Source organism: Amborella trichopoda, chromosome 7 (genome assembly GCF_054954075.1).
Source record: "Amborella trichopoda isolate Santa Cruz 75 chromosome 7, AtrichopodaSantaCruz75HAP2 v2.0, whole genome shotgun sequence".
Lineage (NCBI taxonomy): Eukaryota > Viridiplantae > Streptophyta > Magnoliopsida > Amborellales > Amborellaceae > Amborella > Amborella trichopoda.
Window position 1 is genome coordinate 36,806,225 of NC_142342.1, and position 17,997 is coordinate 36,824,221.

The 17,997-nt window shown below is 36.4% G+C and overlaps 1 protein-coding gene across 7 annotated transcripts; it reads left to right on the plus strand.

Moving 5' to 3' along the window:
• Positions 1–7,958: 7,958 nt before the first annotated feature.
• LOC18422789 (transketolase, chloroplastic) lies at positions 7,959–17,862 on the plus strand. Of its 7 annotated transcripts, none has more exons than XR_016059985.1 (9): positions 7,964–8,982; positions 9,247–9,362; positions 11,389–11,479; positions 11,586–11,691; positions 12,514–12,796; positions 12,982–13,130; positions 15,602–15,755; positions 15,967–16,122; positions 16,548–17,862. XR_016059985.1 is itself a non-coding variant. In XM_020671498.2 (8 exons), exons 2-8 carry the CDS (start codon positions 9,291–9,293, stop codon positions 17,514–17,516), a joined length of 1,824 nt encoding a protein of 607 aa, XP_020527157.2. In that variant the 5' UTR covers positions 7,959–8,982; positions 9,247–9,290; the 3' UTR covers positions 17,517–17,862. The 7 variants fall into 7 exon arrangements, 2 of the variants coding, with proteins under 2 accessions (XP_020527157.2, XP_088728987.1); XR_016059986.1 differs by having other exon boundaries at positions 15,980–16,122; XM_020671498.2 differs by lacking the exon at positions 15,967–16,122 and having other exon boundaries at positions 7,959–8,982.
• Positions 17,863–17,997: the final 135 nt, after the last annotated feature.

Sequence of the window (17,997 nt, forward strand, 5' to 3'; positions counted from 1 at the left end):
TACAAAGGGAGTGCACGCAAACTTATCCTTTAATTAATTAACATTGTGAAGCAAGATAATACTGTGAACCAAGATAAGATAGTAGCAGGTGATATTTTGAAGCATGATTTATACACAAAAAATTAGGCATAGATCGTAACAAACAAATGTATATGTAGAGAAACAAATCACATAATCTCTATCATTAAAAAAAATCCAAACTAAAAAAAAATAGGGAAGATGAAACGTGGTTGCTCGGATACCAATGTTAGTGAAAATAGATGGCGTATGGATGAGATTAAACCCAAGATCAGAGAGGAGGTGCCGTGAGGCTGGTGATAGCAAAGCCCAAATTTCTAGCCCTTCATTTTTAGAGAGAGAAGAACTATACATATTTTCCTTGTTGTTCCTTTTTATTCACATCTTCTCTATGGTTTCCCATTTTATAGGGAGAAGAAGGGATAATCGTTGTATTTCTCCAATGGGCCTCTGAGATAGCGACGGGTTTGCTGATCACCAATAAGTATTTGAGAAAACGAGGGGTTCCCTAATCTCATGTAGGATGACTTATGATGTGTTTAAATCGTAAATCCATCTCAAAAAGTGGATCCCTGGAGCGATATTAAATTTGAATAGGACCTCAACAAAGGTTTCCGAAGTATGTGATTCTTAGAGATGACATCGTAGTTCGATATTAGCACAAGCGTCGGAAAATAATACCTGGAATCCATGAAGGAGTTTCGGATGATCATATGCTAACAAAGTGTCTGATCTCCCTTGGATGCCTTGAGTTTAGGAAAGCATTTTATAGAAAGGTCGGGTCGGCATTAGGAGTTTGAGATGATCATATCATAAGAAAGTCTTTGATTTGCAAAATTGCCTTTGAGGATACCATCTTTAGACCCTTCTTTTTTTTTTTGTGTTTTGAGTTTTTTTCAATTGTAGGGCTGTGTTCAGTCGGTCGAATGTTAGCATCATTGGACCACCTTCTGTGGTGCAATTCAGAGCTGTGCGAGGTTGGCATCCTCGGATAGCAAAGACTGATCTTGTTAAGCATTTAAAGGCAGTCTGAGCCGCCCATTCTCGGACCGCCTTCTCTAATGCTCTACAGGGCGGTCCAAGGTTGGCATCCTCAGACCTCATTAGCTTATTTGTTTCCTAAAAAATAAGACGGTGCGAGGATGCCAACCTCGGACTGCCTTCTAGACTGGGCACTGCCGCTCACACTAGGGCACTACCCTACTAACGAGAAAACCGAAAAAGAATAAAAATAAAAAGCTGTCCGAGGATGCCATCCTCAAACAGAGTGGGCATTTTGAAAAAATAAAAAATAAAAAATTAAGAGTTGACCGACCTTCCGCATAAATTTTGCTACCCATCTCTTTTTCTTTTTCTTTTTGTCCGTACGTAAATTACACAAAAGCATTTTATAGAAAGGTCGGGTCAGCGTTAGTTGTGTATCAATCGTGATGGTTAGGGTTCTACTTCTATTACGTGGTAGTGCACCAATTCTTGCTATACAAGCATAGATCGTATGCCCCTTTCCTTGATTCATAAACTGAGAGTTGCAGGATGTAGGGTGTTTGGGGCAGAATGCTTTGAAAATAAGGACAAGATTCTTGTTACAAAAAGGATAACGAGCAAAGGTATCACAAGAAAGAAGTAAGAGTTATTTAGGAAGACCTGGCCACATTGAACTTTTCATCAAATCTGGAAATTTCATAGTTTAACAAGAGAGGGAAATTTACTAAAAAATTGCATTTTGTTTTTTAAAATTTTAGTATAGCTTTATGTGTCATATTTACATTAATGTCTCACATTATGAGAGCACATGTTTATTTTAATAGCAAATTATATACATACACTTTTTAGAGGGGTCAATTACCAAATGGGGTGTCATTTGTCCGAAATTATGAGCAAATGAGAATGTCAAACAGCATTGGAATGATTTCGAAAAGAAAAAAAAAGAAATTGTTCAGAGTTTTCGAGCAAATGACACCCCATTTGGTAATTGACCTGTCCCAAAAGTGTGTGTAGGTAATTTTCTCTTATTTTAATTTTATTTTTTCCGTGGGCTAGACATACTGTTATCCATGATGCACAAGTAGAAAACATTAACAAAACTGAATGAAATAAAATTTTGTAGGGGAATTTTTTATCATTTTCATTAATAAAAAATATTATTTTAATTGTCTATAGGTGTACAATGGTGAGAATTACGTATCCCTCAAATTTAGGCTCAATCTCATGTATAAAAAAAATAAAATTAAAAAAGATAATATCCTTTTAGAAAGTGGGACTTAGAAAAGAAATATAAAATACACGGGATAATGTTTTAAATTCACGAAATGAGGTAGATATTATTTGTAAATTTCCAAGAAGAAAAAGAGGTAGAGAAACATATGACTACACATAGGTCATTGATTCGTGTTTATGTATTTGTCTCATTGTATTGTGTAAGAGGTCAGAATCTCTTTCTCAGATGGAGATTGGTTTCTCTCTCACAGAATGGCAATACACACACACTCTCTCTAAGAATGGGAATAGACTCTCTCTCTCTCTAAGAATGGGAGAAGACTCTCTCTCGCTAATATTCTTCTCTCTCTGAATGGGATTAGACTCTCTCTCTCTCTAATATTGAGATCAGACTCTCTCTCTCTCTCATGCATACATGCATAGTAGGCAAACATGTACATATGACTGCACCAATAAACAAATAAGTTCTCTCTAAAATTGCACAATTGAGTCACATCATAAACTAGAGGTCCACAAATCTAAAGCAATCTCCAACTCTTGTGAAAAACCAAGCGATGTTCCACTAGCACCAAATAGGACATGATGACAGAAGCTCCAATTATATAAACAAGGAGTTAGTTAAATTAAGCTAACTCAAAATAACTTCTTAGCTCGATTCGGACCAAAGCATCGAAAGGGAGCACATGTCGATGAAACCCTAAGGTGCGACACCCTCAGCCTCGACTGCATGATCCAAGCTTCTTTGAATGATTTCCCTGCGATCTCTCTTGCAGTGTTCATCATCTTCTTTACTGTCCTCTGCAATCTTTCTTTGAAACTCTCTTCCAAAGAGAACTTATAGCTCTGAAGAAACAGCCTCCTTCCAATGTAGTCATGCTTGTTCCTTCGAATTGTGCGATGATCAGACTCATCTAAGAGCCTAGCTGATTCTCTACTGTAAGTGGGTGCATTGAAATCAACCATGGGTCGAATCTTTGAGCTCCTCATGGTTAAAGATTAAGAAAGGTTGGTCATGTGAAGCCTTAAATGGGTCCATATATAAACAGTAATTAGTATGGATTAAGTGAGGTTTAAGTAGTTGAACTATATAAGGACTGTAGCATATGGTTGGTGTATTTTTGTTATAACCATGCTATAACCACTAAAGTGTTGGTCATTTATTTATGTTAGAAATGCCCTAGAAATATTGAATAGGTTAAGGTTAGTACGTCATTAGGATGTAATTACATGCAAAGTAAAACGATAAAGGCGATCAGAATGCGCAGTTGTGATGAATTAGTTATCCACCAAGCCCATAAATGTCCGCTTTAGAAGACAACGCCACATGTTAAGAAGCGAGATTTGAAGTTACCTTAAGATAATATTTGATTGTTGCTTGTATCAATTAAATATATTACTTTTTAAATATCCCAAATCGACCTCAAATAATTGGGATAAAGCTCGGATGATGATGATGACTTTCTAAATATCCCCCCTTTCTCTGTGTAATGCTTATAAATATATACATTCAGACAAATAAACTTATGCATATATGTGAACTCTCTCTCTTAACCACTCAACATTCACACAAATAAATAAAACCCCCCACTTAATGGTGGAAATGGACCCTAACCCGACCCGACCCGGGACTCGCCAATACGGGTCTGGGTATGGATTCAAGGACCCGCGCACGTCAGGTCTTGGTCCAAAACCTGGACCCAAACACTATTCGAGTCCTGGTTCTCATTGAAAACCTAAATCAGAATACAATTGGGGTCTGGGTCCAAATGCAGTCAGACCCGAACCATACCCGACCTGTTGCCACCCCTATTCCCAATTCACCACACAACACTCACTCTCTATCTCTCTCTCCATTTAGTTTTTTTTTTCTTTTGGGTAAGTAGTTCTAACCTCGGACGTCATATCATACAAGGCTTCCAATCCATGACTTTCATTTGATGCATATTTCAGAGTGGGTAACATTGTCTTTTTCCTGTCTTGTTGGTAGGCAAGTGTTGAATCTTATTCATTGGTAAAAGTTGAAAGAGCCTTAATTTCTTAAACTAAAGAGGGAATAAAAAAGCACTCTATGCTTAGCAGGTCATAAAGTATCCTACACGTAACAAAATGTCTCTTTTTATATCGCTAAGCTGGCCCAGGTTTATTAGGTTGTTTGCTTCATGTGAAATAATTTGTAAGTGCAAAATAGTTTTGACAGTTCAATTCAAATTTTGATGATTAGATATTGACATGGCCCCAAAGAAGACGATTTCTGGCAAATAATCAATCTATATTACAACAACAAAAAAAAAGTTTATATCGTAAATTATAGAAAACTTTATTAAATACTTTGAGCCTCAAGCCTTGGTTAACTAATTTGAGCCCTCTCTCTCTTGTGGGCTCTATGAAAATAAAAATATTAGGTAAAAGATGCTCCAATTCTATGTTTTTTTTATTTCCATAGGCATGGCCAAACTTCCATGTCTATATCCACCCTTAAAATGCACTGTAAAGTTCCAAAGTTCCTCATTTGGCGACTCGAGCTATTTTTCTAAAGAAAATAGAAGAAGATACGTATTGCCACTACGACCTAGGGTAGTACAACATACAATTATTGCGATGAATAAACATATCTGTTTCTGACGCATATTGTTTTACTAAAAATTTCAAAAGATCTTTTGCTTCATCACATGTTAATCCATGTCATTTCTTAAAGGGTGCGGTTTGTATTGAGCCTAGGCTCTAAACAATCAAAATAGAGTGCACTTTCAAATAATATCAAGAATGTGGTTTTTATACCGGAATTCTTTAATATAGCTTTAAAATATACTTTTATCTCTGATAATAAAATTTAAAGCTTAAAAAATAGTGTAGATTGAGTAGATCTATGAAAATCTTGAAAATTGATGGTCCAAAAATACATTACAAGATGCACTATTTCCAAAACTTGAAATCCAATTTTTTCTCATGTCCGCATCTTGATGTCGAGATGATTAATTTGAGGATATTTGGGCACCAAAACAACCTCTTCTAGTGAAATCTTAGAGGGGCGCTCCAAGTTCATTGTTGAGAGCCTCGGCTCTATATAAACGTTTTCCTTTCTTAAAACTTTCGCCAATATTCTCTTCTTTCAAAGTGGGAAAACTCTGGTATGTTGCATCGACTCATAGTAAAATGACTCCGTTCCCAACTTGTGTATATTCTAGGTTGTGAGCCTTTGAAGACTGTAATTTTCTTTAATACATAACCAATAACCCTTATATAGAAACATAACATAAACATTCAATCCAACTCTATGCAAAACTAACATAGAACCCAATTCATCTAATCTCATTCTGCGCAAAACTTTTATATATAGACATAACTATAAAAATTCAATCACATTTTATGCAAAACTAATATACAACTATAAAAATTAAATCACATTATATGCAAAGCTAATATAGAGTTGCAGAAACAAATCCCTCAAAATCATTGTAGAAACATAACAATAAACATTTCATCCCAATCTATCCTACACAATTATACTATCACATGTCCAGTCAATCTCATGTTGTGCTAAACCATTATAAAGCAACCTAATCATAGATATTCAGTACTATTCTATGCAAACCTATTATGCTTCTATAAAACCAAAGTCATTCGAGCTCGACCAGTGCATAGTCATCATATAGAAAAGTAACCATAGACATTGAACCAGATTCTATGAAAAACAATCATATAATTACAGAATAAATCTAGATGGTAATCATCGGATTTCATGCCCAAGAATAAATACTAAAAAACTTTCTTCAAACGAGTACAGAAAATGTATTATCTTCATAACCACTTCAAACGAGTACAGAAAATGTACTATCTTCATAACCACTACATGCTGGTTCCTATTTTGATAGCGTTCCCACATTGAGGCAGTAATTTTGTCGCATAACTCCACAGTAACATCGTGATCATCCCTTTTCTGAGAACTTACCTCATGTCCTACTCAATAAGATCGGATGAGGAAACAATATCAATACCTAATCCATCTTTGTTTTAGTGACATAATCCGCCTTTTTGAGGATATTGGAAAATATTTTGAACTAAATTTGTGCAAATTTGGTTTTAAAAGATTTCACCTATGTACAAATTTGTTATATAAATTTGTTGATCTAAACTTATTTAAATACAAATCGAGGGCAGAAAAAAAAAAGGTATTTATTGGGTTTATATTTTTGATGAATTGTCATATATTAATTGATCTTGATGAATTTTATAGTTTTTCGTTTTATTTAGAAAATTTCTTGAAAATACTAGAATATATAAATATATTCTAATACTAATATATATATCCTTTTTTAGTTATTATATTTACTATCTACCATATTACTATATCATTAAGATGGATCATTTGCATATTAGAAGTAATATAGTACCTTATTATCATTATATATTAATCACGCAAATGTTGTAATTTAGTAATTAATTTTTTTATGTTATAAAATACATAATGTATACTTTTTTATTACATATGTAAATAAGAATATTTTTATATTAGAAGTTATTATAAAACAAAGTTTAAATTTATGTATACTTGTAAAGTCAAATAATTACAACCTAATATTTCTAATTTTAGAGTATACTTATTGTTACGGTATTTACGAAAACAAGATTTGAAATATTTAATATTAAAAAACTTGTGAATGTATGAATGTAAAGGAAATTATATTTGGAATTAAATTTTTAAATGACAGTTAACTTAAATGGTAAGGCATCGTTAGTTCGGCTACGACGATTATGACGTGTATATTGAGCAAGTCAATGACCTGTTAAGACAATTTAGTGAATGAAGAGGAAGAATGACACTTTTAATTTGGTATTAGATTGTATTTTAATAGTTGTGTGCTGTATTTTGGACCAAATATTCATATCAATAATGAGTGTATGCTATTTTTTTCAATTGTGTGAAAATAATGGTCAACAAACGTACAAATAGGCAAATGAAAGCTCAGTATTAATTTATTTTTACAAAATAATAAACATAACATAGAAGCCCGACTTTTAATTAAAGGACAAGCTTTCTATGTTTCCCCTATAGCATAATACTTATATACTTCCCCTCATCCAACCGTTCATTTTGAATGGAGGGCTAAGATTGCTCCAATTACAATGTCACGTCTCTACACTATTTTATTTTTTATTTTTTTCTATAAACTACTTTGACACCATTTTTAACGTCCAATCTTCTTTTAAACTCCCACTAGCGAAAAATATAAAAAAAATATTTTCAATAAAATAAAATAACCAAAATACTTTTAAAAGTTTCAAGGGGTATGTTAGTCATTATATTTTATCAAAAAATTATTTTTAATATATTTTATAAGTGCACTCCAATGAGAAGATGACATGTACCAAATTTTATATTCATACAATTTGTATAAAGAAACTAAAAAGAAAAATACTTTGAGACGTCAGATCTAAGATCAAACGGTAAGTGACTTTCTTGATCAAAATTGGACGGTTGGATAGTAGGGAAAGCATAGATCTTCTATGTTACAAACGAAGTATAGAAACCTTTCCGTTAATTTAAAACTCAAAACTATAAATTTGAGGGATTTTTATTTTTTTGAGGAAATAAAAATCCTTAAAAATTAAGTTCTTCAGGGATTTTTAATTAACTTTTTTTTTAAAAGATTATTATAATTATTATTTTAGGGCCAATTTGGCCGATTCGGTAATCTAAATGGCCGATCTAGCTATCCGACTCCAACTTGGGTGGCCAGTCCGAAACCTTTTGTTTAACCTTGGCCAGTAGAACATCATCGATTATTCAAACCTGGTTTTTTTTTTATCGGAATCAATCTTCTCTCGTTACCTGTTGATTAATGTGACCATCCCTCCTCTCTCTCTCTCTCTCTCTCTCTCTCTCTCTCTCTTCTGCTTCTCAACTTCACGTGGTGATCAAACTTTCACCCCTTCGAATCCCGCATCGGCCTATAATCAGTTCTTCTCTCCTTCTCTCTCTTCTCTGGATTTATCAAAGTTTAAATCTTTTTCTCTCTCTACGTGGTGATATACCTCTGCGAACAGGTGTTACAGAAATGAAGGCATCACAGCCACGTAGAAATCTTTCATCTCCGGAGTCCGCCCCTTCCATTGACGTTTCCTTCTCTTTGGGTTGGTACCCATTAACGTCAAAACTCAAACCATTATTCCCCATCCAAAGCTTCATTGCCTTTCAGGGTTTCATCCATGGCGCTCTCACCGCCTTTCCCTCTCTACCCATCTCCACTATCTTCCCCCTCCAAATGTTTCCCTCACACATTCAGCATTCAAGACGACCCACTTGTCCAATTTCTCTCACATATTTGGTACACACCTTCTCAGACAGAAACCATGGTGTTCTCTCTCTTTCCTTGGAAACAGCGAGCTCTACCAAAAGTCAGAGGAATACAAGCTCCAATGGAAAGATGAGCTTGAGTGGGGAAATTGTTCTGCTTTCACTTCTGAAAATATCGGTGATGTTGGGTATTTTCAGGATCTCATTGATTGCAGAGTGATCGACAATATTCGAATGCTCATTGTGGATTCAGTTCAAAATGCAAAGGCAGGGCACCCTGGAATGGCTCTTGGGATGGCTGAAGTGGGTTATATTCTTTATAGGCATGTAATGAATTATAACCCAAAAAACCCAAATTGGTTCAATCGGGACCGGTTTGTTCTGAGTGCTGGCCATGGCTGCTTCCTTCAATACATCTCTGCCTTCATCTTGTTGGGTTTCAGTCAGTTCAGGTCAGTGAATGTGTTGTGGATTGTTTCAATCAGGCTTTAACTGCTGTTTTCTTCATTATTTACCCTGTGAATGTAAATTCATGAAGAATTTGGAGTAATTTCTATTTCATTGTTCCATTGAACTGAGAAATTTTAGGAATCGATATGATTTGATTCCTTCTGGCTTTCTAGACCCATCTGGATGGAGAATGATTCTTCTTTTGATAATCAGTTTGGTTAGTGATCTTAGTCCATGATACATATAACTCCTATGTTTCTATCTAGGTAACAAAATCTATGAAGAACAGAAGGGGAAATAATATGGTGGCATGAGGTTTCTGAAGAGAACTGGTCAGATAAAGGAGGATAATGACAAGTTATTTGGACCGCCGTTATTCAAGGTATTTTTTTTTATCTGATTGATCTGTAACATTTTTAAAATTTTAAAATTTATAACTGAGGATAAAAAGAAATTTTTAAGCCATCATAAAATTTTTGACACAGAAACAACATCTGTAAGTAAATTTTATAGGTGGGCCTTATACAAACCTCACCCCTACTTAATACAAACCTTTTTCTTTATGGAATATGCTTAAAATGGGTTCTTGAGAAATGAAATTCTTGTAATGACTATCTAGCTGATAGATGTATTGGTTGATTGTTATAGTCAATGTTTAGAACAATTCGTAGGCCAAGGTACTTAGCCCTTGGTGGTGGTGAGCAACTCGGCCAAGTTTGAGTAACTCGACTGTCACACACACCCCAAAAAACGCAAAAGAAAAAAAAAATGCAAAATAAAAAGGTTAAAGTTTAAAAAATCCATACAAAAACAAAAAAGTTAAATGGATTAATAGAAATCATTAGGAGACTAATAAGATGAAAAAGCTATAAAATATGGATTATTGAAAAATTGGATTTATACCTTGAATATTCAGAAAATTTTAAAAAAGGTAAAAATATGAAATTTCCGAATTTCCAAATGTTGCTTAAATATATCTAACCAATATACTCAGTGTTCTCTAATTTTTTAATATTTTTTTGCTTTGTTTTCATATTTTTATGAATTATTTGGGCCTGGCAAGTTTGGCACCTAACTTTCCAAAAACTTGCTTGTGGGAGGCCGAGTTACTCGTTGAGCCCTGTAACACTGGTTATAGTTAAGAACCATAAACAACAAATATCCATCACCAGTCCAAAGCTTGTATGTTGTCAATCATGATCTCTTTCCAGAATTTCATATGAAAGTTCTCATATTTCTAGTTCTACTAATAGATTAGAAAGCTTCAAACTATAATGTTGTGCTCTATCTCCTAATATTTCTGACAGTATTCATTTTGGTGGCCCCCTTTTTCTCCATTGATTGGGGACCAATTGGGTAAAATAGATTCATTCCAAATTGCAAGGGGGGCAACTTCCCTTGTAGACATACATATATTTAGTGATAAGCTGGAAAAGTTAGACCTGGTGCAGTAGTTTTTCTGTCATGCGTTTGTGATCCTCTCTAAAACATTTCCTGAGCATAATGTCCTTACTTCATAATATCTGCTACAATCTCCTTCATAAATGTTTGAACCTTTATCAAAGTATGATGTTGGTTCTTAAAATTTAGGGAAAATTACAAATAGCCCCCAAGAATAGACTTCCTATGCAACTTACCCCCAACCAAACTTCTTTTCTCACTTTTTACCCCGAATTTAGCTTTCTTAAGAAATACCCCCCCAAGTCATAAAAAAGGTAAAATGTAGACCAAAATACCCTCTGGGAGGAATGCGGTCCAGCAAAAAATGGGGGTGGTCCGGCACTTTGCTTCTGGAAAGCATGCGATATGGCACAAAATAGGGGCGGTATGGTACTAGCACAAAATAGGGGCGGTATGGAACTTTGGGCATGCGGTACAGCACAAAATGGGGGTGGTCCGGCACTTTGCTTCTGGAAAGCATGCGGTTCGGCACAAAATACTGGTGGTCCGGCACAAAATGGGGGTGGTCCGGCACTTTGGGTTTTTGGGACATGCGGTCCGACACAAAATAGGGGCGGTCTGGCACTTGGGCATGGGGTCCGGCACAAAATGGGGGCGGTCCGGCACTATGGGCATTTTTTTTGACTTGGGGGGTATTTGCTAGAAAAGGTTCAATTTGGGGTAAAAAGTTCTAGAATTTTTTTTTTTATTAGGAGTAGGTTGTCTAGAAAGTCTCATTTTGGGGTTTTTTTTGTAATTTTTCCTAAAATTTAAATCTCTAATCGACTACCCTCGTGCTCTTGTAGGGCCCAAGGCCTCCCTAGAAGCGGTCTTTGAATAATCTGATATAAATTGAATTTATAGGTTTGCTAAGTGCTTGATAGATGACTTGGGTCTTCCTTTTGGTTTAATCATGTCTATGTTGTTTTGGTTGAGTTTTATTTTATTAAGATTAATTGGTGATCCAGATTGAAGATTTGAAGCGTCTATGTAAATTGGGGAGTCGCACTCCTGGTCACCCAGAGAAGGATGTAACTGCTGGCATTGAAGTTACAACAGGTTTTTACTTTCTTTATTCCATTGATCTTCTGCTAACAGTAATTAGAGTAAATTGCAATTGGATCATCACATGAAGGACTCTTATTACTTGAGTATCTTGTGACAGGCCCCCTTGGGCAGGGAGTTGCAAATGCTGTCGGCCTGGCTCTTGCTGAAGCGCACCTGGCTGGACGTTATAATAAACCTGATGCGATCATTGTTAATCACCGGACGTGAGTTTATTCTTGGAAAACATTTACAAATGGGAAAGTACATTATAGTCCACAACTGAATGTGAAAACCCATAGTCCATTTGGTTCATGAGTTTGCTGTAGAATCTTTGATGGTAGCAGAGATGGAATAGATCAATTCCACCAATAAGGTCTTGCCCTCTTCTGGCTGTGTCTATTCTTTCTGCATTGTCCATCATGCAGTAGATAATCATGGCATCCAATGGACAATGGTTTACTATAGTCCATAGGATTACATTGTTTCCGCCTTTGTCCTTTACAAATAAATATGTACCAGCGCAAATTCTAATTTTTCTCTTTATCAATGTTATAACATGCTGCCAGTGAAGTTTTGATCCATTTCTAACTGAATACTAGAGTACTATGCTGTTCCTTCAACATGCAATCATAGCATGCGGGAATACGTACCATAGTCCAGTGAACCATGAACCATGGTATTTTATAATCTAAGCTACATCGAATGTCTGGATGGTTGATTTTAACTGTATTTGGCTGAATACCCAATTCCAGTTAATCTTCTGCCATCCATTGGTGGGCAACATTTATGTATGTTGCCAAGGACTATCACCTCTAAGCTACATCCAATGTCTGGATGGTTGATTTTAACTGTATTTGGCTGAATACCCAATTCCAGTTAATCTTCTGCCATCCATTGGTGGACAACATTTCTGTGTGTTGCCGAGGACTATCACATACCAGAACCTATTGGATTATGATGCACTATTGCAGAACATACAGAAACAATTTTACTGTCTATGTTTCATTATCCTTGGGTGAGATAAGTGACACACTAGTTCTCTCCAGGTACTGTATCATGGGTGATGGGTGCGCCATGGAAGGTATTTCAAATGAGGCAGCCTCATTGGCAGGACATTGGAAGCTCAACAAGCTCACATTGATATATGATGACAATCATAATACCATAGATGGGGACACCAGCCTTGCTTTCTCTGAGGATATATGTGGTCGGTTCAGGGCGCTTGGTTGGAACACAATTGAAGTTGACAATATACATGAAGATCTGGGATCATTCAGTCGGACACTTCTTTCTGCTTCTAAACAAATTGAGAAGCCAACATTTATGAAGGTATGAGAGCTTTAGGCAATGAAGAGTTGAAATTGTTTTGAAGGCTAAAGGAATTTGCATTTTGTTTTTTTGACATTTTGTTTTTTTTTTCCATATATAATGTAAGGAGCAAGCTTTAGTTTGAATGTAGTCATCCGAATCATAGAACAGTTGAGGTCCATGCTTTCTAATGAGTTGACATGCAGGGGAAAACTTTGATTGGGAGGTTATCTGGAAAGGAGGGAACATCTAAGGCTCATCATGGGATTTTTTCTGATGATGATGTCATGAAGATGAGAGAAAAAGTTTGTTGGAAAGATCGACATCCTTTCCATGTTATACCAATGGTCTACAAGTACAGTTCTGCCACTAAATGAATCTCTCTCTCACACACATACACATACACATACACACACAAAACACAAAGACACATACACACATCCACACATACCCACCCCACACGCACTCACACACACGTTAACTATAGTTTGTATGTGAAGCTTTATTGTCTATCACTTTCTTTGGGCAAGGATTTCAGTTCTATTTTTCGTATGTAGAAGCAGTCAGCATTGTTCGCACTGTGAAATCTAGAGGTGGAAGAAATCACGAATCAAGAAAGAGAAGAGCATAATAGAAAATGAGGAACGACTAAACCTAAAAAAGAATAAGGAAAGATGATCCCCTCATCTAGTTTGACACACTAACTGGATGAAACTTACGGAACCCCGAGTGATTTATGAATGAACAATTGCTGCGTAAAATATTTACAAATGAAAATAAAGCAGAACAATAGTTTGTTGAACTTCTTAGCCCTTTCCTTGGAACCTTATGTCGAAGGTTAGTACATGCTCTATGTTCTTCGTAATCCAATATGATTGTTCTTTCTTAAAAGAACTATCTTATTTTCCATGTATCAAACATTATTCCTTGTGGTCGAAATATGAAGTATCCTGCTTTTTTAGTTTTATACCAAGGTTTTAAAAAACGGATCAGTGACTTGGATTGGGTACCTCAAAAACTGGGTCGGATAGGTGGATCGGCGATCCAGATTGGAGAATTGGCAAGATCAGCAAGATTTGGTGTAAAGAAATTTCAAAAAATCACTAAAATTTCTCAGATATCAAGTTTTTTAAGTTTCCAAAAGAATAGTTGCATTGCATTATAGTGTTTGGTTATTTTACTGAAAATACATAAAACTAAGAACCTGCCTCATATTTGAGTATTTGTTATCCTTTACAATCATTTTATGGTCAAAATGAAGCTTAAAATTCAACTAATTACAATAAACTGAATCTCTCTAAATCAAAATGGATCTGTTTTTAAATATTAATTTTAAAAAAAACATTCACATATTTTAAAAATTATAAATTTTTGAGATGCAGTTATGTTGCCTGAATCGGTTGCCCAAGAACATTTATCTCTCTATTTATTTATTTATTTTGTTGAAGTGTTTACGGTGGAAAGGGTGTCTATTTCCTTCCCTATTTATGTTATGTCCATATGCTAGATAATCTTAGTAACCATTCATGACAAAAGGATGGCCAACAATATTTCTGAAAAAAGGATGGCCAACAATATTTCTGAAAAGAGAGAGAGATAGAGAGAGAGAGAGAGAGAAAACCATTTTTTCTATGGCGATTTAATTTAAAAAATAAATGTGATTTTATTTAAAAAAATCAAAAGTTCAAGCCCTTTGGATTTAGTCCCACATTTTAAAGAAGGTTAAAGATTCTTTGAAATAATCATATATGTAGTAAACCTCTTAAAGGGTTAAGACTTAAGATGTATCCCTTTTTGATGTAGCCCATATTTTTAACTTGTAAAAAAGATTCAAGACGTAGGTCAAGTTGCATTCCGTATCTGTCCTACATCAAAGAGTGGAGCAAGGATGTGGGGCCGCGCGGCTATAAGAAAGCCCAATAGAAGATTAACGTAGTGTCACGCATCCAAGTTGAGGGGTTGGGCCACAACTTCTTTAATAAGGACTTCCAAATTATAAATTTGAGTGGAGTAAAAAAATACGGCTCTCTATTAGAGAAATAAGTTAAAGGGCGCCGTCCAAGTGTTAAGGGTGTGCGTCGGATGATAAAAATTTCACACAACAATTTGAAAGCAACCAAAAGGTGAGAGTTAGGTGGTTTGCTTGATCTGAATTGCCAGTACTCTGACAAGAACTGGTAGTTCAGAGGGGGAACCGGCTAGATCATGATATTTAGCAGGATCCAGATCAGCCAAGCCGATTCTTAATCCGGATCGGCCGGTTTTGATCTCGATCAGCCGGTTCCGATCCGGATCGAAAAAATATAAAACATTGGTTTGAACTAAATGGGTTGGAAGAAAAAATTGTTGAATTTCTCCAAATGACTAAATTTATTTACTTTAAACATTAGAAAGGGTTAGAAGAGGGTTGATTGTTTCCACACGAGAAGTTTGAAACATCAAATATCCTTTGAATGTATAACCAAGCTTATGCCAGGTCTACCCTTTGAAAGTATAACCAATTTTTTTCCTCTTAGAAAATGTGAGAACCAATCATGTTTTTTGGAATTCTTGTTATAATATCTTTCTTGGATTTGTTTAACCATTAGAGTGCTAGGTGACATGTGACTAATCATGCTCAAGGCTTCTCTTACTGGGGTTCCGTTTGAACACCTCGGTCCCTCCGCTCCTCTCTCTATTTCTCTCTTTGTATGTGTGTGTCTGTGTCTGAGAGAGAGAAAGAGAGACAGAGAGAGAGTAAAAACATTTATCTAACTCCCGTGTGTTGTTGAAACATTTGTCTAACTCTAAATGTGTGTTCTCATCTTTCTATGGTAATGCTTGTAGAGAAATGCAGAGTCATACAGAACATGGAGAAAGTATGGAAAGGGAGTGGAATGCAACACTTGAAAGATACGAACATGATTACCCAATGGAAGCAGCAGAATTCAAAATTCTTCTGACTGGTCGACTCCCTCCAAACTGGGAGTCATCCCTTCCTGTAAGTCTACGAGGTTTTTCACATGCATCCATAGGGGAGCCATATGGGCAGCTTTTTTGTTATATATGAAAAGACATGATCAGAGAATCCATCATGGGAACTTTATAATTGTATTTTCTAATGATATTTGATTGAGAAATTATGCTATGAGAACCAGTCTACGATTAAATTTGTACTATCCGATCACCATTTTGGTGGTGATAATCTGCAGTTCTGCTTGACAGACTTGGGGACTGCTGAATGGAGCATTATGAATAGCTATGGACCATCATAACTGTATGGTATGGTCATCTGACGGCAGTGACCATTGTCCTTCCTGGATTGTGCAGGACCGGGTTCAGTAGGCCCATTCCTTATGAAAAATTAGGTAAACTTATGTAAATAATGAAAAATAAATTTATGTTTATTTAAAAGTTCTTAATAAAGTATGTCTAAAAAATGAATAATTAAGTAAGATCTCTGCTGCTTCCCGAAACTTTTGAGAAGTATAACAATACTCCAAATTCATGCAAACTAAATATAGGTTGTTTAAAAGTTCTTAATAACAGTACTTCTAAAATATGATTAAATAAGTAAGATCTCTGCTGCTTCCCAAAACTTTTGAAAAGCATATTGCAATACTCCAAAGTCATGCAGCAGAGATTAACCCTTAAGTCTCCCATCTGGAAGTTAACTGAAATACACTTATTCCACCATTTGTGATGAATTAGATGGTCAAGGCAAGTTCCAAGTGCCATATTATGCAATACCTCCTGAATTTTAGATTGCTAACCACCCACATTTGACCGGCAGAAATGGTCAGAATCTGAACCTGTCGATGCCACTCGTGGGTACTCAGAGAAATGCCTGAACCACCTCGCAAAAGTGATCCCGGGCCTAATTGGCGGGAGCGCTGACCTTGCAAGCTCCAATAAAGCATATCTCCATGGCTTTGACGACTTCAAGCAACCTGCTTCCCCATGGGGCCACAACATCTGCTACGGCATCCGTGAACATGCTATGGCGGCTATCTCCAATGGCCTTGCGCTCCACCAAAGTGGCCTAATCCCCTTTGCTGCCACCTTCCTCGTTTTCTCTGACTACATGAAGGGTGCTATTCGGCTCTCTGCCTTGAGTGGAGCCCATGTTCTTTATATCTTGACTCATGATTCAATAGGGTTGGGTGAGGATGGGCCCACACACCAGCCTGTCGAGCACCTCGCAGGCCTCAGAGCGATTCCCCAACTATTGGTGTTCCGTCCTGCAGATGCTAATGAGACATCAGGAGCATATAAGGCTGCCATGGAGTACCAAACTGGTCCATGCGTTATCTCGCTTTCAAGGCAAAAGGTGTCAGCAAACTTGTTGTGGTCGTGTATGGAGAAAGTGAGCAAGGGGTGGTACATAGTGAGCGACAATTCAGCGGTGGACATGCCTGAGATAATATTGGTCGGGACGGGGCCAGAGTTGAGTTTGTGTGAAGAGAGTGCAGAGAGGTTGAGGAAGGAGGGAAGGAGAGTGAGGGTGGTTTCACTTGTTTGTTGGCGATTGTTCAATGAGCAGTTGAGGGAGTATAGGGAATCGGTGCTGCCAAGTTCTGTACGGAAGCGGATGAGTGGGGAGGCAGGGTCTCCACTTGGGTGGAGGGAGTATGTAGGAGGAGAAGGGGTGGTGCATGGAGTGTGTGGGTTTGGTGCAAGTGGTACTTATTTGGATACTTTCACTAAGTTTGGGTTCACACTGGATAAGGTTACTAGGATAGCAAGGTCTTTGTTGGGGTGAGGTAATCTTTTCTTGTTCTTACTGCATTTTACTTGCATATATATGCTCTACTTGCATTTATGCTCGTCAAGAGAATCTTACTTGCGTACATGCTCCATGGAGTGAAGTATCATTTTCTTGCTCTTGGTACATTTTACTTGCGCACATATGCTACATGAGATCCCATCTTAGTTGGCCCAGATTGTCACATAGTGAGCAAAATATGGACATTTTTCCGCTCCCAGAGTCATGCCGAGCCTGTAAATAACTGAGTCAAGCATCGACTTCAGCTTCTCTGAAATATCATATAATATATTGTATTACATTCTCACATTGATATTGATTTATTTATTTTTTTCCTTGTTCCTGAGCTTGTGCTTCACGGCTTAGTTCGACTTGATATGCTCACAATAATATTACTTTGATTTCTTGTTTATGAGGTGCTGCTTTATCGCCTAGGTCAACTTATCAATATTCCCCAATTGTATGTATGACTGTTGTT